Raw genomic sequence first — 23,084 nt, 5'->3', positions numbered from 1 at the left:
TCTCAAGGTCAGCTGTGTATTTTATGGGCATGTTGAGAAATAAGTACTGCCTCTACAATGGTTAATGTTTTTGCACTTTTTTGTAAAAACAAAAAACAAAGCAGTATAAGGGCAGCTTTTCGTTGTATGGGCATGTTTCCATTGTTCCTGTTGAATCATTAGGATATTTTAAATAAATAATGGACATAAATCTGGCTGTGTCTGTCACAGTCACAGCCAATTATACTGTAAAGCTGGTTAAACTGGAAGTTATATTGTTGTAAAGTGTATTAAATTTTTGTTCATGTGCCCCTTTTGTTCTATGAGCACCTGCCTCTACATCGGTCTGCACCGCCCTGCTAGGGTCTGAGCTGTGAGATGCCCACTCAAAATCCATCTAGATAGCAATCACACTCCTTTTTAGCCAGTCTCGGGAGGCTTGGAGGTGTGCAAGTTTGCTTCGTCTTGCTGGACTGAACTGACACTTGCTGCCTACTCCAAGGCAAATACACTTGGTGGTGTCTAATCATATTTGCCTACTGGAAGAAGACCGCCCTCCAATTGTATTGAAACACTTGACAGAAGATTGAGAACTTTTTACCTTTTTTTTCATCATACCACCTTCAATACTATCGACATTGAAAATTGTACATGATGTGAGGAGAAAGGCAGTATGAACAAAATGGCAAAAATATCAAAACAGAAGGCCACAAATCCTTTCAAGCCAAAATCCCGCAGTCACCTTTTTGAAAGACGTTTCTTTCAACCAATAGCGTGTGAGAGGCGTGCCTCTCGGAGCCACTCAGCTTCGTTGTTCGGCCTGTGTGTTTCCGTCCTTCGTCGGCCTTGCATGTCTGCTGACGGAAAGTAACGACGCGGGCGGCGGGAGGAAATGTTGTAGCGGGCAATTAGTTGCCAAACCCGCCTCAGGGAATGCAAAACTTTGAAGCCGAATTTTACATTTTAAGACATTTGTGCGTGCCCGAAGACCACCCTTACTGCTGTCGCTTGGTTTCTCATGGAAGCGGATGGATTAATAAGGAGGCGTCGGATGACAGCGGAGACTGCAGGCAACGATCCCGGGGTTGCTGGTGCATCTGCCGGCGCAGAAGTTCGATGGCTGGGGGGCAGGTTCTTTGGAGTTTCGGAAAGTATCGTGGGAAGCCTGACGCCTAGAATTGGGGGCGAGACCGAACTACAGACTGTTGACTTCACCCGTAACGCACAGGATCATATTGATGACTCAGAACCGGACTATGAAGGTTTGCCACAGGGAGCCTCCACGAGCACCCACATGTTGGCTGGAGCCGTGACCGGGATCATGGAGCACTGTCTCATGTTTCCCGTCGATTGTGTCAAGGTAGACTAACTCGGAGGATTGCTGTTTATACAATTTAGCCTATTTGTGCAGCATATAAATTGGGGATATTCTGCAGCTGTTAGCATAGCTCATTAGCCTACCATGCTAACCCAAACACGCGTCAGAGCAGTGCACAAGGTCAGCGGTTTAGCTTCTCCTAGGTAACGCGTAGCCTGAACTAGCTAACCAACGTTGGTCTGTCCTCTCGCTATCCACTCCAACTTTCTATGTTTATTATTGCTCATTTGGTGTCTCATTTGCCAGAATGTTCTAACCTATATTTTAGCTTGTTATATAACCAACGTATACGCGTTCATTTGGTGGGAAACGCGATTAATATGGTAAATGGTGTTATACAAATCAGAAGTTTTTAACACAAAGCAGCAGTAGTTTCTCAACGACTTCTGAACCTCTCAAAATAATGTGATACTTACAAAGCTTATTATAAAGGTTAAAAAAAAATTTTTTTTACGTACATTAGACCGGCGTAGTCAGAACTTTATCTTAAAACTTGCCCAAGAGTTGTCAAAAGCAATACAAGATTCAACAACTAAACGATCGTCAAATTATTCATATATTTATTATTTGTAGATATTTTTTTAATTATTCAGACCAATTTTTATTTTATTGTGTTTTAGGGGATTTTATTGTGTTTTAGGGGTGTGACAAAATATCGAAATGGTGATATATCATGTGATGCTTTGTATCCCAAAAGTTTATCGATATGCTCCTGTCAAGAATCGAGATATCGTTTTATAAAGGTGTCAGTGTTGCATTAAAAAAAAGCAAAACAAAAAAAAACATCAAGTTGCTACCAAAACCTTCCACCATAATAGTGTCTCAGTTAACTCTAAGGCTGCCAGTAATGGTGCTCGACGCCAAATCCATTTAGACCGGAAAGTTCGTTCATTCAAAACCAGAGCATTCACAGTCATTCGGTCCGATTTTCGGGGCATTTACAGGTCACTTGCTGTTCATTTTAGGGCATTTACAGGTCATTTCCTGTTGAGTTTGAGTCACTTCATTTGGGTGATTCCCAGGTTACTTCCTGTTCTGTAACTCAAACAGGAAGTGACCCCTTAAAACACCCCCAAATCAACAGGAAGTTACTGAAAATCAACAGGTAAATGACCTTAAATGGCCCAAAATTACCTCACTGCCTGGCATTGGCTGCCACCAGTGTTGTAATCTGATTACTTTCTTTCAGTAACGAACAATCTAACGCGTTAGTTTTTCCCAAGCCAGTAATCTGATTAAAGTTAGTTTCCTCAGTAACTGTGCATGTGTATTTTGTTTTGCCTCATACTGTATGTAGAATGAAGAATACTGTAGTCATGTACGAAGAGCATTTGAATAGAAAATACCGCATTTGAGTTTGGGAGTGACATCACATCTCACATTTTCTCATCGGGGGGGGGGGAAACGGGTCACGTGTATTACCATCCTGCCTGTGCGCGCGCCGTCTGCCACGGTGGTCAACAACATAGGATGCGAACAGTAAAGGAGCCGGAGAGATACAACAAACGGCTGCATTTGCTCACTGGAGATACAGCCATTACTTCACATATCCGTCCAGTAAAGATGACAAAAATATCTCCGTGCGTTGCAAACTCTGCGCTGGCTCAGATGGACTGTCGACCGCTATATACTCGACATCCAATTCAACAAGGAAGTACTTGGAATTACAGCACAACGCGTCGCGAAAAAAACTCAAAACAAGACGACAGGTGACGAGACAGCCAGCAACTAGCCTTTATAATATGTGTAATTATGTACATTTTATAGTTAGAGTTTGTAATCATAGGCGGAGTTTTACATTTGTGGGACTGGGGGAGAAGCATGTTGAAGACTGAAACGAAAGTCAAAAGTTTGGACACACTTCATAATTTTTGCGTTTTATATATTTTCACTGCTATTGTAAATTCTCACTGAAGACATCAAAACTATGAACGAACATGTGCAATGGCAAAAAAAGTGAAATAACTGAAAACAGGTTTTGTATTCTACATTCTTCAAAGTATCCACCTTTAAAAGTGTCTCCAAACTTTTTGCCAATACTGTACAGTATATACAGTGGGGAGAACAAGTATTTGATACACAGTGTATCAAATACTTGTTCTCCCCACTGTATGTATATGTATATATATATATTTATATATACCCACACACACACACATCTTGATACTATTCGACTTCAATCAGCTGTTCAAGTTGTTGTTGGTAGCGTTTGAAAGCTTAGGTTTAAAGAAATTCTAAACATCCATCTTGCCTCCTCTGGTGTAGTTTTGGCTAAGCAAAGCAAAGGATAGTCTGAAGGTGCTACTGCACGTTGTAGGATTTTTGTTCATTTCATAAATTTTTGTTGTTTTATTGCTTTACAACTTTTATAGACAACATTTTAATGGCTAGGTCTTTATTTCAAAGGGGAAGTTCAGAATTTTTTACATTGGGCTTCATCTTGGAGTTAGCGGGGATTCAGTTAGTCGTTGGACTTTATTTAAACAAATTTCGTGCAGTTTGTCAGTTATTTGTTAGTTTTAAGGCTCCAGGATGGCTAAGCTAGGGCGAGTCAATGGTGGTTGAAATCAACTCCATCGACTAATTAAACCCCCGCTAACTCAAAGATTAAGCCTTATGTGAAAAACTCAATTACACGTGATGAAATGTTTGTTATTTTTATGTTGAGGCAGCAAAAGGAGAAAAATTGGTAAAAAGTAACTGATAAGTTACTTTTAAAGTAACTTAGTTACTTTGATAATAAAGTAATCAGTAAAGTAACTAGATTACTTTTTTGAAGTGTAATCAGTAATCATTAATTAAATTACTTTTTTAAGTAATCCGTGACAACACTGGCTGCCACTGACGGCCATAGACGTTCAATCTTTTTGAAGTGGGAGGGATGGCAGCGAATGAACATTCGCTGCCACCCTCCCAGTTCAAATGGATTGGACGTCTACTAGTGATAAACTCATTCCAATTCACAGAAGAAGCTTGTTTTTCTGTTTATTAGTTCTTTATAGAATATCGAATGATTTCCTGACCAATATATCGATAATCGTTGTATCGCCAAATCGTCAGATTATCGTGATCATGAGCTTTGTATCGCAAATCGTATCGTATCGTGAGGTACCAAGAGGTTCCCACTCCTATTGTGTTTAGTCATTGAACAATACCAAATAATTATCGATCTGATAATTATCAGTCCGATAATAGGAATTATGACGTCATCCCAATAACTCCAATAACATTATATATTATCGGCTCTATTAATAATATTTTTGGCACGGTGTCCGATTGGGATGCGAGCGTTTGTTTCCACTCCTGTTTTGCCAATATGCAAAGTTTTGTTAGTGTTCTAGCCGCTGTATTTTTACTTCAACGAGTTATAAACCTTAGTATGGCAATTAGTAAATGTTTGCATTTTATAGTGTTGTGTTTACAAGTTCTTGAGAGGTCTTTTGGTTATTGATAGGCTTGCTGTTCTATAATTGCTAGGTTAAGAAAGTTGTTTCATGGACAAAGACGACAAAAGTCTCTTCTCCTGTTGCCACAAATGTTTTAACTGCTGACAAAACACAATACATGTTGGGTTTATGTTTGTTTTAGATCAGTGCTCATTGTTCAGGTGAACACATCGTCAATTATATTGACTGATTGATTGTGATTGACTCAAATTATATTTATTTGAAAAAAATAATATGTGCTTTTTTTTTTTTAAGTCAAAACTGTTTTGTCTTTGTTTTGTTCATTATAATAATGTTAATGTCATCATGAAAATTCTGGTTTGGTCAAAGGCAAATCTATGCTGAATCAACCACTAGTATTTTTGACCTAGAGGTGTTCAAAAACTCAGGTAAAAATACATTGAAAATTATATATATATTATCGGTTATTGTATCGGCTTGAGGAGCAGGACGTTATCGATATCGGTAGGGATGGAAATTGATAGGATTTTTACGATTCCGATTCCATTATCGATGTTGCTTAACGATTCTATTCTTTATCGATTCTCTTATCGATTCTAATTTGGGGGGAAAGAATAAAAAACGTTTTGATTGGCATCGAGTTTGTTTAATCAGAAGTCACAACCTTACAAACTCACAACGAGATCAAAAGAGGCCCAAAGCCTCAATGTTAACTGTGGCAATAAGTGGCAAATACACAAGAATGTGTAACATTTTACTGAAACATTTATCTAATAGAAATAAAAAATATTGGTATATATTAGCAGATAGGTTTTTGTTCTGCCTTTGGCAATATGTGTTAAAGCAGGGGTCCACAAACTTTTTCCTGTGAGGGCCACATAACTTTTCCCTTCTCTGATGAGGGGCCGGGGTCAGTTTGTAACAGAAAGAGTGTGACGATTGCAGAAGTGCATAAATGTAAAAAATTATTGTTTTTCAGAAAGCCACAATCAAATAACCCTTTCTGGATTCTTTATATTCCCTTGCGCTTCCTCACGCGAAGAACGCGCTCACGTGAAGAAGAGCGCGCTTACACCCAAAGAAGAAATGCCGCATCCAAGTGAGTGAAAGAGTTAGTGAGAGAGGGATACACTTCGACGAGCCTACGTTCTTTGTTAATGTTAATATCTACAGAGGCAACGCCTGTATGTATTATCTTTTGTGTTGTTGTTGTTGTGTTTCCACTCGCGATCGGACACTTAAATCCAGTTGTGTAGTGGTTTGAACGATGTGCTAATGCTAGCGAACGAATGCTAACCATACTGTTATTAGCAGCTAATCATCGCTGATTTACGTTGATGCAAACCTGTTTGTTATTGGGGACGAAATTGATTTGTTTCATTTCTATTCTTAGTTTCACTCTTCAAGTGATGATTGAATAAAGTCAGCAAATTATACCAACATCTTCTGCATCGTCATTTGGGAGTTTAGCTAGCTGTATAGCCAGGACTGAGCCTTAGCCCCTCTGTGAGGACAGCGCAGTCGTATTCCCTCCCAATGCAGTTATCTCCACCTTGCAATGACTGCAAGTCGCTTTGTTGTAATTTTTCCTCATGAAGTGAAGACACACTTTCGAGCGTTTGAACCTACGTGCTGTCATTGTTATGTTTATGGCTGCAATGCTCGTGCTTACCCGTCGTAACCTTTCATTTTCACACTCTTTCCTGGTAAAGTGTAGTCAAACTTTGGAGCGAGTGGTTCTTGGCGCCATGCTAGTTTGATGCGTCTGGACAACACCACACGTCACGAAGCAATACGCGTCTTTAGGAATCGTTAAAGGGATCGTTAAGGCTTTTTCATTGTGATGTCGAGGCCTCGAAACACTTGGAACCGGTTCCGAATTGGAATCGGATTTCGATTCCCATCCCTAGATATCGGTATCGGTGTCAAAAAATGGATATCGTGCACCCCTAGTTACACAAGTAAATTTTACTTTTCCATCCAGTTGAACAACATTTATTGGTCACTCTACCTCAGACACATAGGGATGTCCCAAACCAATCAAGTGTTCGGAAATCGGGCCGATTGCGCCATTATTCCAGAGGATGGTAATCTGGTGAAAAGGATCGGGCTTTTAATTTAAAAAATGTATGTTTTTCTGCTTCATGCTCGAACAGCATCTCACTCTCCCTCCTGCTGCTTTTCTCGGTCACCAGTGCAGCTGGTGTTGCTAATTAAGTTCAAAAAGATTGACAGGTTTGTAGCTTTGATCTTGCGAGTGAAGGCTTGGTAGTGCTACGATCAAAGGCACAAATGTGTTAATCATAGTTTATAGAGGTGTGCGAAATTTCCGATTCTTAGATTATTTGCGATTCGGCCGTGGAAGATTCGAGAACGATTCACAAACATCCAAATTCCGATTATTGAATTATAGCAGGTAAAGCGGAAGTAAAACACAGTCAGCGCGGTCTTTGGGACGCAATGAGGAACGGACCGAGAGTAAATATCATGTTCAACTCATGCCGCCAGATAAAAAAAAAAAAAAAAAACAATCATACCTGACTCGGGCCGACAACGGCTACAAACAAGAAACAACGCCCAGTTGCTAGTTGCTACAAACATAAGGCTACAGTAGACATCATATATATGTAGAACTAGATGCAAAATGACAGACGACGGCGGTGTTAGAACATGTATTATTGAACAGAGATGCGAAATGACAGACTTGCCAGTGTTAGTAAACAGCCACCATCTTAAAGCAGTAGACTTCTCGAGAAGGCTCTGTTGTAGCGAACCTAATTAACTTTTTAGCTAAAATACTCCTAAATCGGCAAAATCTTGACTTGAATCTATCTTTAAATGATGAAACAGTTTTAAAACTTTACATGTCAAAAGTAGACAGAAAGGAAATTATGGAATAACGGGAGCAATTTTAACAGCTGTAACGGTTGATTCACAACATTAAATTAATTGAATGTAGTTTAAAGCTGCTGATACAGAATGGGGATTGGGGTATTTTTTATTTACTGTTATATTTGTATATTTGTTTACTGTTATATGTTAACTTGAAACTAAAATAGTTTGGTTTAGCCTGAGAGGATTTTTGAACACATTTGGAACTAATGGGCAAAACATAAAAAAAGGAGGGGGGGGGTGCATCAATAATCGTTTTATAATCAAATCGGAGCCTCTGAATCGTAATTGAATCGTTAGGTAGATAGTTTAGACAATCTTCATTGTCGAGAAGCTGTTCTCTGCAGCGTGAGCGTCAAAGTGGGAGTGAGTTTAAATGGACTCACTCAAAAGCATCTAATAAAGACAAGCATTTTTCTATGTTATTCTTGTTTAAAAAAAATAACTCGGTGGGACAGTAACATGTTTAAAACTTGTTTGGAACAACACATTTTATTCGGTATTGGGTTTTTTTTTTTGTTTTTTTTTTCGGTATTCTCAAAATAAGGTGACTCTTCCTCGGATGCAAAAATATGCGATGGAGATAGGGGTGCAAGGTATCCATTTTCTGAAACGGATACCGATATCGTTAAATTCCTGCTCCTCATGGCCGATACAGATAATATATACTGGACTGTCTCAGGAAATTAGAATACACAATATTCTAATTTTTTGAGACAGTCCTGTGTATATATACAGGACTGTCTCAGGAAATTAGAATACACAATATTCTAATTTCCTGAGACAGTCAAAAATTAGAATATTGTGTATTCTAATTTCCTGAGACAGTCCAGTATATAATTTTTAAATGTATATTCACATGGTTTTTTGAACACTTTTTGGCCAAAACTGCTAGTGGTAGATTTAGCATAGACTTTCCTTTGACCTACCCAGAATTTTCATGTTGACATGAACATTATTGTAATGAACAAAATGAAGACAAGAACAGTTTTGACTTCAAATAAAGTGCCCATATTTATTTTTTCAAATAAATATAATTTGAGTCAATCACAATAAATTTATCAATATCATTGACGATGTGTTCCGCTGAACAATGAGCACTCAACTAAAACAAACATAAACCCAACAGGTATTGTGCTTTGTCAGCAGATAAAACATTTGGTGCGAGAGGAGACTTTTGTAGTCTTTGTCCATGAAACAACTCAAATGCACATATGCCAATCCACCGACACCGTGCCAAAAATATTATATATTATCGGGCCTATTAATAATGTTAATGGATTTATTGGGATGACCTCATGATTCCTATTATCGGTCCAATAATTATCGTCCACCTCTAGATCGAAACATCCCTACCGTAGAGTATAGACCCTACTCACATGACGTCACAACCACGCCCCTTGCGCCATATCGTCCGTCAACTCGTCGTGTTGACGCATTACCGCTACGTAAATTCCTCCTATTATGGCGTGTTTTTCTGCTCGTTAACATTAATAATCAAAATGGTGAAGGCGTGTGTGGCGGTCGGTTGAAATAACAGAGAAGATAGACGGAGAGACTTGAAGTTCTACCATATTCTGAGAGACCCGGAGAGGAGAGCGAGATGGACTGCTGCAATTCGACGAGAAAACTGGGCTCCAAACGATTACCACAGATTATGTAGTAGTCATTTTATATCTGGTAAGATGCTTTTAATATATATTTAGAGGGTTTTGGGCTGACAACCACAATTAAGATCATTGCTAGGCTAATCGCCGACAACATACACTCAGACGTTGTAAATAAACTACCTGAAAATATATAATTATAAGGGTATAATAATACACTTGTCATACAATTAATTTACAATTTCACTATTAAAGTCAAAAGCCCAAAAAAATAAATTCAACTAGGGACAATCTGGAGTAGTGCTATCGCACTTCATATTTATTACATATGATATATGTATATAGTGAGAGTGCTATCGCTAAACCATATAAACATTAAAAGCCCTAGCTCCATTGACAAATGACATGAAATACATTAGACTTGACAGTGGATGTTAGCAAGAACAAAAGATTTTGAATTGAAAATTTCGTAACTCACCTTCCCGAGCACAAGATAGATTCCTGCCGAATTTTAGTGGACGAGGACCTGTTTCACCCAACCAGCAACGAAGTATTTATAGCCTCCAAGCTCTAAGCCTCCAAGCTCTTAAAGTTTTTCAAACTTTTTTGTGAGAATAGGCTGATTTTGTGTGGACAAGATAGTTGTTAATGTCAGGCAGAGACGGCGAAGACAGCGGGTCGAAAAACATCGATTTAGGCATCAAATATGGATCTGGCGAATGGATAAACTGAAGCTTTTCCACATAACGCCTTTTATGCAACGCATCCAATGAGTTTACAGCGTCAGATAATACCGGGGCTTCCATGAATTGCTCTATAAGTTGCACGACTAATTGAAACCATTGAGAATAGGGCTTAAAAATGACGGACAATATGGCGGCCGGATACAGCGATACGTCATTTTATGACGTAGGTGAGTAGGGTCTATACCTAATTAGATCCATTTTATTGTTGTTATATTCCTAGTGTTATATTCAGTTGAAAAAAATAAGCATTTCTTAAAAAAACTAAAAAATAAATAAAATAAACCTTCTAATAAGTTTCATAAAAGAGGTAAATGTACTAATGTCTCCTAATCCAGTATGGTTGGTATTTTGTAGCATTTAAAAGTTTGAGAAATATTGAATGATTCCATGGTTTATTTAGCCGTGAAATACCACTTCCATTGGATTTCTTAGAATGACCTATAAAATTCGCCTGTACTTGTCACTTGACCGTGATAATTCGAGTTAACGGTCCACAAATAATAGATTCTGTTGTTAGTTCTAAGTGAGTGGGTAGTCCTTTAATCACATGTCTTCATTTCAATGTGGGAACATTTTCTGACTGTTTTATCTCACACGGTCAATGTTTGTTTGTTGGGTTATTTGGGGGATGTGAGGCAGTCAGTTATGCTTGATTATTATATTGGGGAGATGATACAAATAAGTGTACAAAAAACAGCTGTTGGTGTCACTGAAAAGCAACTCATACACCCACCCTTCATCCATGTCTTTAACACCTGTAGTCTTCTTTCACAGCCTGTACTGCGTCAAGGCTCATATTTAATTATGCACTTTTATGTGTGTGGAAGTTTGGGGGTTGTGTAGCTGTTGGGAGTTAAGCAGGGAATCCTTGTACAGTGAACATGAAGTAAAACCTAAAATGGAACCCCAAAGGTTGAACACAATAATTTACCCCCAGGAATTAAAGGCAAATATCAGTAATCTATTCAAGGTCCAAACTGTTACCTATCATGAACAGATGTATTTTTTTCTGATTCAGAAAGGTACAGAAGGAAGTTGACAGAAAAGTATAGAAGGAAATTGACTTGTCTTCATTAGGTTGACGTGTGATTTGGGACTGCTTGACCTTTGAAAGAGGCGGCAGTCCAGGTTCTCAGTCTCATTCTCAGTCAGTTGCCAAACACTCTATGGGAGCTCCTGGTTTGTAACTACCAACTTACAGCATCGTATATTGCCTTTCAAATATTTGATTGACAAAGACCTCTAGGCCTGAAATATTAATCAAATGAAAAACAGAGTTTTTTGGAAGACATTTTTGCCATGAGTCCAGTATTTCATAGGTACCAATTAGCCCCCAAAGACCACAGGAGTAGCCTGCAGACCTGTTGTTTAAAAACAGTAGCCCACCAGTAATGGGAATCATGGGACACAGTGATTCTCCCTAGTGATTTTATAGAAGTGATCCTTTGTCAATGTAGACATTTGCAGCAATTATATGAATTAGTGCTGCAACGATTAATTGATTAACTCGAAGCAACAAAATTTAATTCGAATATTTTTTTTAACGGAATACTCGAGTATTCGTTTAAAGTTGCATTGTAATGGTTTATTTTGAAAGTGTTTGCATTTAGTTTCATTGATTAGGGTGAATACACTGCCCTCTGGTCTGCCTATTTTCACATGGCTGAATCCAACTGCTCCCTGTTAAGACCAACGTAAGTTTAGTTTTTGTCTGAGCTAATGTTTTTTAATGCATTCATAATTTAGTTTTTTAGGTATATTTAGCCATTTTTTGTGGGAATATTTGTCCGAACCATTTGTTAAGAGCATTGTAAAAAAAACTTTAGCATTTTACAGCATTTAAGCTAGCGGACTTTTTCTATGTAAGTTAGCCAATTGTTCTTTTGTTGTACATAGATCATTTAAAAGCGAAAAAAATTATACCGTTAGAGGCTCAGTTCAGGTATTTTAATTTTTCATGTTCCTTATCCGAAAACTCGATTATTCGAACTAAGTAGTCCATCAATTAATTGACTACAAAAATATTCGATAGCTGCAGCCCTAATATGAATAAATTGTTAAATTTGAATTTTTTACTAGACATCCCGATCGATCAGGTCCGATCACGTCATTTTCAAAGTATCGGAATCGGCAAAAAAATATCGGCCATGCCTTTTTAAAAAGTGGGGAGAACAAGTATTTGATACATTGCCAATAGGAAAACCCATTGGCAGTGTATCAACTACTTGTTCTCCCCACATATATATATATATATATATATATATATATATATATATATATTTGTGTGTGTATTTTTTAATTAAATCAGTTTTGAATGGTATTAAACGTTACAGACATAATATGTTACACTCACCCAGAGTCTTTAGTTTAGGCTTAAGGTAGGGTTATCAAATTTATCCCAATAACGGCAGTAATCAGTTTTTTAAAAAATGTATCATGTTAAAATATTTAACACAATTAATGCATGCGCTGCACGACCCACTCACGCATTGTCACGCTCAATCTGTAATGGCGCCGTTTAACCTATATAGAGAGATAAAAGGCAGCGTAAAATGAGTAGAGTGAAATTTTGCAGTCTTTGGAGCCCTTTTTTAATTGGCTAAAGCTTTACAATCCCTCTCCCTACGATTAGAAATATCATGGGAAGCAATGTGGGGAAGTAAGGTAGCACTTGATCTTTTTCTTAACACCTTATGTTATTTGCCAACGCAGAGAAGATATATGAATTGGTGGCACTTCGCACAGTCATGGTTCCACTTCCCATCATGCATTTGGCCATGGCTACAGTATCATTTACTGAAAGCTCAACAAATACACTAGATTGCAATATTTAGTCACAATATACAAAGTCACAGGTCTTTCTATCCATGGATCCCTCTCACAGAAAGAATGTTAATAATGTAAATGCCATCTTGAGGATTTATTGTCATAATAAACTAATACAGTACTTATGTACTGTATGTTGAATGTATATATTCGTCCGAGTTTTATTCATTTTTTTATTAATGCATTGCCAAAATGTATATGATGAATTGAATCGGGAGCAAAAAAAAAAGCAATCGGATTGGGAAATATCGGGATCGGCAGATACTCAAACTAAAATGATCGGGAGCAAAAAAAACATGATCGGAACAACCCTATTTTTTACCTTTCTCTACTGTGTTAAATCATGTTGATTTGAATTAAAGAAACACTTGGTAACTTTTCAGTTTTGGTCGATTTTAACGATGCCGGTAGACAAAACTGCTAGTGTTTTGCCTTAAGGAAGACTGTGTTTCCCATAAGGACCAGCACACAGCCGCAGTGTCGTAAAATCATCAACCAATTAAAAATCAATCTCCTGGTCGCCTGTAGATGGATTAAACAACATTTCTGTTTCCAGCAGCTGTGTGAAGGATGAATAATAATAAGGTAATGAATCCAGTTGTGGCTAAACAATAGTATATGACGGTTAGCAACTGTGTGGCTAACACCCCCCACGGTTGAGTAGGGGGGTGTCACGGCAGCGAGTGAAAGCTGAGCCAATGTTTATTCTGTATATCCTGGTAGCCTGCCTTTTTTTCCCCTCCTCACACAAAACATTTTGTCTCTTGGTCTGCCATCTTTGCAGAATTAGCGCGAAAGCGTTCGCATCGACTTCAGTCTTTATAATGAATAGGAAAAGGGGGAAGTGATGTATGCCGTAAATCAGTCAGCACATTTGTAGTTTTTTTTTTGTGTGGCAGGGTTTCCTGCCACCCTCTTCAAAGTTAATTAGTGCCGGTGAAAGTGATACAGTCCCTTCTCAAGATATAAAAGAAGTGTTATTCAACTAGTTTTCCCTCGACATACAGTGGAGCAAATAAGTATTTAGTCAATCACCAATTGTGCAAGTTCTCCTACCTGAAAACATTAGAGAGGCCTGTAATTGTCAACATGGGTAAGCCTCAACCATGAGAGACAGAATGTGGGGAAAAACCAGAAAATCACATTGTTTGATTTTTAAAGAATTTATTTCCAAATTAGAGAGGAAAATAAGTATTTGGTCACCTACAACCAAGCGAGATTTATGGCTGTCAAAGAGGTCTAACTTCTTCTAACGAGGCTCCACTCGTTACCTGTATTAATGGCATCTGTTTTAACTCATTATCGGTATAAAAGACACCTATCCACAACTTCAGTCAGTCACACTCCAAACTCCACTATGGCCAAGACCAAAGAGCTGTCGAAGGACACCAGAGACAAAATTGTAGACCTGCACCAGGCTGGGAAGACTGAACCTGCAATAGGTAAAACGCTTGGTGTAAAGAAATCAACTATGGGAGCAATTATTAGAAAATGGAATACATACAAGACCACTGATAATCTCCCTCGATCTGGGGCTCCATGCAAGATCTCACCCCGTGGCGTCAAAATGATAACAAGAACGGTGAGCAAAAATCCCAGAACCACACGGGGGGACCTAGTGAATGACCTACAGAGAGCTAGGACCACAATAACAAAGGCTACTATCAGTAACACAATGCGCCGCCAGGGACTCAAATCCTGCACTGCCAGACGTGTCCCCCTGCTGAAGCCAATACACGTCCAGGCCCGTCTGCGGTCCGCTAGAGAGCATTTGGATGATCCAGAAGAGGACTGGGAGAACGTGTTATGGTCAGATGAAACCAAAATACAACCTTTTGGTAGAAACGCAGGTTCTCGTGTTTGGAGGAGAAAGAATACTGAATTGCATCCGCAGAACACCATACCCTCTGTGAAGCATGGGGGTGGAAACATCATGCTTTGGGGCTGTTTTTCTGCAAAGGGACCAGGACGACTGATCTGTGTAAAGGAAAGAATGAATGGGGCCATGTATCGAGAGATTTTGAGTGAAAATCACCTTCCATCAGCAACGGCATTGAAGATGAGACGTGGCTGGGTCTTTCAGCATGACAATGATCCCAAACACACAGCCAGGGCAACAAAGGAGTGGCTTCGTAAGAAGCATTTTAAGGTCCTGGAGTGGCCTAGCCAGTCTCCAGATCTCAACCCCATAGAAAATCTGTGGTGGGAGTTGAAAGTCCGTGTTGCCCAACGACAGCCCCAAAACATCACTGCTCTAGAGGAGATCTGCATGGAGGAATGGGCCAAAATACCAGCAACAGTGTGTGAAAAGCTTGTGAAGAGTTACAGAAAACGTTTGGCCTCCATTATTGCTAACAAAGGGTACATAAGAAAGTATTGAGATGAATATTTGGTATTGACCAAATACTTATTTTCCACCATGATTTGCACATAAATTCTTTAAAAATCAAACAATGTCATTTTCAGTTTTTTTTTTTTTTTTTTTTTTTTTTTTTTCCTGATTCTGTCTCTCATGGTTGATGTTTACCCATGTTGACAATTACAGGGCTCTCTAATATTTTCAAGTGGGAGAACTTGCACAATGAGTGGTTGACTAAATACTTATTTGCCCCGCTGTATTATCACAAATGTTAGGGAAATATTTTATGAAGTGTTGTTTTAACCCGATTGGTTACTTCAGAAGTTTGTATCGAATTGGTAGCGGTTTGCAGTGATAAGTATATTAAAAAAAATGCACTGTTTCAAAAATATTGCTCATCCCAAATCTTTCTTAGGCAGAAAAGCCCAATATATACCCGTTAGGAACCACTGTAAACCGAGATCCCACAGTACCACAAGTGTAGTCGCTGTGCATTCCACTTATGATAGCACAGGGTCTTCTGAGGTCATGTTTATTCTTTGCCCAGGCACTACATGTGCACATGAACCACAGGTCACTTAAAAGTTTGTCCATCCATCTAGGACACTGCTATTCGCCAAATTATGTCACTCCCTCCCCAAGAATGCAACTGTTGATTTTTCATTTGAGAACACATGATTGACGGGTATTAATCGCTTGTTTACGTTTGCGGACACAAAGAAAGTTGTGATCTCAGGTCAGTGGGAACATAGACAGGAAATATGCTGCGTCCTCATGAACTTGGTTCTTGTAACGTCACGCTTCCTTCGATTCAACTATGCATGTACGCCAACACGCTCCACATCTGAACCTTAATATGCTCACAACGCTCTTTCATAGCTGTGTGATTGTTGACTTTCCCCCATTTTAATCCTTCCCCAGACAAGAATGCAGAGCCTCCAGCCCGACCCTGCCGCTCGTTACCGGAACGTGATGGATGCCCTCCGCCGCATAGTGGCCACAGAGGGAGCGTGGCGGCCAATGAGAGGGTTGAATGTGACTGCCGTCGGGGCGGGGCCTGCTCACGCCCTATATTTCGCCAGCTATGAGAAACTCAAAAAGACTCTGAGTGATGTGATCCACCCTGGCGCTAACAGCCATTTGGCTAATGGTACCCAAAAAAATTCCCTATTACACAAATAGGCTGCGAAGTGTAATGATACAATACCATACAGTTGTTTTATAACCATATCCGTTTATGATGCAGGCCCATTAGTATTGCTACTGTTGTAGGCCAGCACCAACATAGTTTTGGAGGGAAGTTAGTTTAATTTAAGTCAATCCCAATGTGTGAAGATCCTTATACTGAGTACCATTGTCCCTTATTCCGTGTTTTCCCTACTCTCTCTCTCTCTTCCCTCTATCAAGAGTATTTGGAACCTGGGTAAGTTCTCTTTATCCCCTCCAAACTCTTGCTTTGTTTTTTTTTTATAGTTTTTTTTTGCCAGCTCTCAAAGAGGCAATGAACGGTGTTGTCCACTAGATGTCTCCAATGACTGAACAGATTATAACGTAACCCATACTAATATGTTTGATTTAGGGTTCCTACTTCATTCTTGCATGCCACAATCCTTTTTATGTGAGGTCATGTTAATGTTTTAAGTCATGTTAATTGCAGGAGCAGCTGGATGTGTGGCCACTCTGCTTCATGATGCAGCCATGAACCCATCAGAAGGTACAGGCCTGTATATTTTATACCCTAATAGAGGTTTCCTAACCTGGGTTTGATAGGTTTCCTAACCTAGGTTCAATCGAACCCCAGAGGTTCAGTGAGTAAGTTTAAGGGGTTGACGAAGGGCCCTATTTTTGCACGCTAACTAAAGGCCTTTTCGCAAAACATCAGCTAAGTGTCGTAGCTTGACGTAGACGCTGTCAGGAAGTAAAACATGGCGAACATTTTTGCTATGTTCCCAAGCACAAATGCGTTTATTTGTCATTGTTGCACAAAAAAAACAGCTACTTTTCCGCTTTCAAGCAGTAGGGGTCATTATAATAGCCATGTTAAGAGTTTTACTAGTTTCGGTGAGAAGGTGAATAATTTTTTGTTGTTTGTGAACGACATTTCCACACATACGTACGTTACGGTAACATTTAGCTTATTGAGGAGAGGTATTAAACATTTTTAGAGTGTCCCAGAGCTCACAAAACTTGAAAAAGCGCATTTATCAAGGTTTCGTCGGCCGTGGTTGGCGTATATCTGTCCCCCAAAACAGCCTGATAGCACAGATGTACGCCTGCTCCTCTGCTATTGGATGCCTTGTTGATGTCACCGCTGCAGCGCTCCGATAATAGAGCAAGGCCTATTTTGGGCCCCACCTCTTAGCGCAAATTCTAATCCAAAACGGCCACTCACTTTCACGAGAAGTCCTCTCCCACATACGCAACGAATGGGTTGCCACTGAACCCTTCACACTAGGCTGCCGCTAGTTTTAAACTGCCTTAAATCTAGGCAAAGCGTTGTTTTAGACCAGGTTTTGTACTGTTTTGCCTCCCAATTTACAGGCTGTATTCCATTTCTTTCAACTGCTAGCCCTCTATCAAATGAGATGACAAACTGATTTGCTAATTGGAAAGTTTACGCGCACTGGGTATGAGGAAGTACAACAGACCTACGGCCAGCGTGGACTCAAATTTTGACCTATTTTAAAACATACTTTCAAAATGCAACAAAATCTAAAGAATTCGCTTAGTTATTAGCGCTTTTAGCTTAGCTGTATCAGGTTTAGAATTTCTTCAAAAATGCTTTGTTATCTCATTCTGAAGTATTCAGTGAATGCACATGTGAAACTCGTGGGGTTCAGTATCTTTAGCAAGGTTAAGAACAACTGCCTCAATAGAATTTTTATGTAAGCAAAACTAGAAATTTTTTTATTACTCGTTGATTATTGACATGTTGAAGCAGTTAGGACAGAATAGAGTTCATGACATGGCAAAAACCAGCAGAGGTTTTGTTAATTCTGCGTGGTGCGCCAGTCATGTTATGTTGACCTTTCCCTTAACCCATTCAGATTAAAAAAAACACAAGAATTCAAATATGACCTATTATTATTAAGAACAAAAAAAAAAAACACCTCACTGAAATTGTATGTTAAAATGATCATTTTCACCATATTCGAACAAGGAAATTTAGTGAATTTCTCATCTTATCATCAATTGGGCTTGATTTAGTATCATCTCAAGAAGTGGCAGCACCAAGCTCTGTCTTCACTCACTCCAACCAATATCAGATGCTGATGAAGGGAGACCTTCATGTTTAAGAACTTTAGGTAGCACTGATGGGTTTTTACTAGGGTTGTTCCGATCCTGTTTTTTTGCTCCCGATCTGATCCTGATCGTTTTAGTTTGAGTATCTGCCTATCCCGATATTTCCCGATCTGATTGCTTTTTTTTTTTTTTGCTCCCGATTCAATTCCAATCATTCTCAATAATTTTTCCCGATCATATACATTTTGGCAATGCATTAAGAAAAAATGAATAAAACTCGGACGAATATATACATTCAACATACAGTACATAAGTACTGTATTTGTTTATTATGACAATAAATCCTCAAGATGGCATTTACATTATTTACATTCTTTCTGTGAGAGGGTTCCACGGATAGAAAGACTTGTAATTCTTAAAGGATGATTGTGACTTTGTATATTGTGACTAAATATTGCCATCTAGTGTATTTGTTGAGCTTTCAGTAAATGATACTATAGCCATTTAACTGTTCTGCCCAAATGCATGATGGGAAGTGCAACCATGACTGCGTAGTGGCACCAATTGATTTATCTTCTCTGCGTTGGGAAACAACATAGGGTGTTAAGAAAAAGATCAACCACTACCTTTCTTCCCCACATTGCTACTCACAATATTTCTAATTGTTGAGAGAGGGATTTTAAGGCTTTAGCCAATTAAAAATAGGCTCCAAAGACTGCAAAAATTCACTCTACCCATTTTACGCTGCCTTTTACCTCTATACAGTGGGGAGAACAAGTATTTGATGCACTGCCAACCCATTGGCAGTGTATCAAATACTTGTTCTCCCCACTGTATATAGATAAAACGGCGCCATTATACTGGACTGTCTCAGGAAATTAGAATACACAATATTCTAATTTTTTGAGACAGTCCTGTGTATATATACAGGACTGTCTCAGGAAATTAGAATACACAATATTCTAATTTTTTGAGACAGTCCTGTGTATATATACAGGACTGTCTCAGGAAATTAGAATACACAATATTCTAATTTCCTGAGACAGTCAGGAAATTAGAATATTGTGTATTCTAATTTCCTGAGACAGTCAGGAAATTAGAATATTGTGTATTCTAATTTCCTGAGACAGTCCCGTATATATACACAGGACTGTCTCAAAAAAATTAGAATATTGTGTATTCTAATTTCCTGAGACAGTCCAGTAGATTGAATGCGACAATGCGTTAGTGGGTCGTGCAGCGCATGCGGTAATTGCGTTAAATATTTTAACATGATTAATTTTTTAAAAATGAATTACCGCCGTTGACGCGATAAATTTGATAGCCCTATTTTAAGCCAAAACTAAAGACTGGATGAGTTTAAGACATTTTGTCTGTAACGTTAGATACAATTAGCAAACGATTCAATTAATATATATATATATATATATATATATATATATATATATATTAAAAAAAAGGCATGTCCGATATTTTTTTGCCAATTCCGATACTTTGAAAATGACGTGATCGGACCGACATCTTTAGTTTTTACCATTGGAAATTTGTGAAAAGTGAAAGAACAATTTAAAGCTTCTGAATGTTATTAGGCAGGGATGCTGACACTGCAGAGAGAAGTACAGCATATACAGGAAAACGTGTTTCTGATATTTGAATACAGATACGAGATATTGTTTTCCTTATATACAAAAAATACTGTATTTTGTTTGTGCATTAGTCTATGAACTATCACTATTAGTTGTACTTAAGTAAATTACCTAATCTACATGTTACTCATTTCCCTTTTTCTGTTGTCATCTCCCTCCCACAAACCTCTGGACGTCATCACGGTGATCACCTGGTTCTCGCTAGTTGTGAAGCAGCGAATGCAGATGTATAACTCACCCTACCACGGCGCATTGGACTGTATACGCGCGGTGTGGCAGAAGGAAGGTCCCCGTGCATTCTACCGCAGCTATACCACCCAACTGACTATGAACATACCCTTCCAAGCGCTCCACTTCATGACTTACGAGTACCTGCAGGAGCTTCTCAACCCTCACAGACAGTACAACCCCTCGTCCCACATGCTGTCCGGCGCCCTGGCCGGGGCCCTGGCCGCCGCCGCCACCACACCACTGGACGTGTGCAAAACCTTACTCAACACCCAAGAGTCATTCGCTCTGAGCTCGCTCTCGGCCAAACAAGGAGCCCACAGACATATCACAGGCCTGGCCCACGCCTTCCGGACGGTTTACAGGCTGGGTGGCCTGTGGGGCTTCTTCAAGGGAGTGCAGGCGAGGCTCATCTACCAGATGCCCTCCACGGCCATCAGCTGGTCAGTGTATGAGTTCTTCAAGTATGGACTCACCAAGCACCAGCACGACAAGAGGCGAGCACAGCAGAAGGAAGCGGAGATGTAGATGCTGCTAGAAGGCTGCTTAGAACGCACAGCACATGAAATTACACGAACACCCATTTGAGTTGTCTGTCCAAGTATTTTCAGAAAGAATTATTAAACCACAATGTAGTGATACCCACACTTTTAAGTTGTCAGAGAAAGTCAGTTTGAAGATTGTTAAACCGGAGGCTAAGGGTTGTCACCAAAAGAGGGCAGTAGAGTCATTTTCTTTATTATGATTATTATTTTTTGTAATCCACAGTCTAAATTCACGTTTGCAGACGCACAACGTTATTGTTGTACCCATTTGACCAATTACAGTTAAAATATTGTGGGGTGAAACTGGAATGATTAGACCTTGAATCAAGTTCATTTTGGTTTATTTGCCACTTTTTAATGTCTGCAAGTGCATATTGGATTAATCTAAATCTTATTTATAATTTATTTTCAGTTTCTCCACTTGAAAATGTGATCGGTAGTAATAATATATACCTGTTTGCATAATATGCAGTTCATCGACATCCCCTTGTACTTCTCAGTTATTCACCACAACTGCCTTGTTTGCGCACTGCTGTTCTGAGGCTGATCTAGTTTATCTCACTGGTACTACTGAGTGTGCTATTGTCATGGATTTTGAAGGCAGAGGTTGCATGCAAATTGGAGTAGGTCATGCCCCCAAAATTATCAGTTTAAATGAGGTCAATAAGCTATTTGGAAATGTTGATTTTTGTGCCCATTTTGACTAAATGTAAGCTGTCATTTTTACTGATTCTGAATTGCACTCATTAAATAATAATGAGCAGTGAAGAGTGCTCATAAATCATCAATTTGTGTCGCTATTTTTTACTAACTACTTAAGCCATGTAAAACAAAAATGCTAAAAATCGCTACCACGGGTAAGATGGGACAACTGATTCGCTGTGGTGACTCCTGACGGGATAAGCCGAAAGGAAAGGAAGAAAAGTAATTACTTTTCCCATCTTTGCAACGCTGTTACCGTTACCAAGGATGTAAAGGTGCTATTATAATTTGATTAAATGGAACGCAAGTTGTGATTTGGTCAGGGATTTGGTCTAAGAAAGAGCAAAGCGGGAGGGGAGAGAAGGGAAGGGGGTGTTATACGCCGTTGCAAACGTGATAATGATTGGCTAGGTGGCTCGGAGCTTAGCATTAGCGTACTCAATTTGCTCATTAATATTCATGACGTTAGCAACTGTTGCTAGGCGGGTCAAGCTAGCGTTTGTCCCTTATGCTAAATGCATGTAAATAGTGTACGAACGAGATGTTTACTGAGCTAAACCTACCAATTCTGTCCGAAAATGATGTCCCTGGTGCCAAATTCACTGGTAAAGATTGAAGAACAAACAAATGTTCAGTTAGAGATGGCTTGAGTGTCGAGAGCTGAAAAAGAGCCGACCTGATCCAGAGGTAGCCTCTTTATCTACACCTTTTTCTTGTGTGCATTGCCAGTACCTCTCAAATACTGGGGCGGGCCTCCCTAGGGGGGCGCAGAGCATTGCTAGGGGTGGCGCATGTGACATCGGGGAACATACTTTTTTGCCATGCTAGAACAATGAATCATTTTGTGTGCGGAGCGTTTTTGGACAAAACAAAAGCACACAGCAAAGAGCACTGGAGATATGACAAGCTAAGACTAGGAAATATTAAGACTTAAGCGTATTTAGCATTTGGCTTTGACCTTTAAGTGGGAGATGAGAAAAGACCAGTCTGTGTCTAAAAATTTGCAACGAACATCAGGAAGCCACATCAAATAAGATGTCACTTATAAACATTAGACCCCACTCACATTCATAAGCCACTTGATTTTTTTTTCAGCCAAGACATGCCGAATATAGCCAACAATCGTCCCACTTTGTTTCGCAGTGTTACTAAAGTAAACCAGCGAGCACTGTTAGCATCATATAAGGTGGCATACCAAGTTGCTCAGGGCAAAATAGCAAAAATAAAAACTGTCCCACTATCCAATTACACTTGTTTTTGTTCGATTAATTTTTGTTTTTACGGTTAAATGGTTATTTGAATTTATTATTATTGATTGATTGATTTTATCAAAATTTCCTCGTGAGGAAAAGCGGCATGGAAAATGAATGAATGAATTATTGTTCACTATTAAATGGTCAAAAAATGTACAGTGAATGTATTTTTACGGATTGGATGTGACTTTTTTTTTTTTTTTAATTCAGGCAAAGTGGTGCACTTCAAGTCTTTTCTATACTTTATTGTAAGTTGAGCTATATATTTTTTCT

At 39.0% G+C, this 23,084-nt stretch overlaps 1 protein-coding gene across 1 annotated transcript; it reads left to right on the top strand.

The window, feature by feature from the left end:
* The first annotated feature begins 812 nt into the window (after window positions 1-812).
* Window positions 813-21,702, top strand: slc25a28 (solute carrier family 25 member 28). Its single transcript, XM_057849041.1, has 4 exons — window positions 813-1,339; window positions 16,116-16,344; window positions 16,852-16,908; window positions 20,289-21,702. Exons 1-4 carry the CDS (start codon window positions 998-1,000, stop codon window positions 20,837-20,839), a joined length of 1,179 nt encoding a protein of 392 aa, XP_057705024.1. The 5' UTR covers window positions 813-997; the 3' UTR covers window positions 20,840-21,702.
* The last annotated feature ends 1,382 nt before the right edge of the window (window positions 21,703-23,084 follow it).

This window comes from Corythoichthys intestinalis, chromosome 10 (assembly GCF_030265065.1).
Source record: "Corythoichthys intestinalis isolate RoL2023-P3 chromosome 10, ASM3026506v1, whole genome shotgun sequence".
Classification (NCBI taxonomy): Eukaryota; Metazoa; Chordata; class Actinopteri; order Syngnathiformes; family Syngnathidae; genus Corythoichthys; species Corythoichthys intestinalis.
This window is presented reverse-complemented; position numbering and strand designations above follow the sequence as displayed.

Coding starts and splice junctions, on each gene's coding strand:
- slc25a28 (XM_057849041.1), top strand. CDS start 998: ATGGAAGCGGATGGATTAATAAGGAGGCGTCGGATGACAGCGGAGACT. Junction 16,345..16,851: donor TAACAGCCATTTGGCTAATG/GTACCCAAAAAA, acceptor TGTTAATTGCAG/GAGCAGCTGGATGTGTGGCC. Junction 16,909..20,288: donor AGCCATGAACCCATCAGAAG/GTACAGGCCTGT, acceptor GGTTCTCGCTAG/TTGTGAAGCAGCGAATGCAG.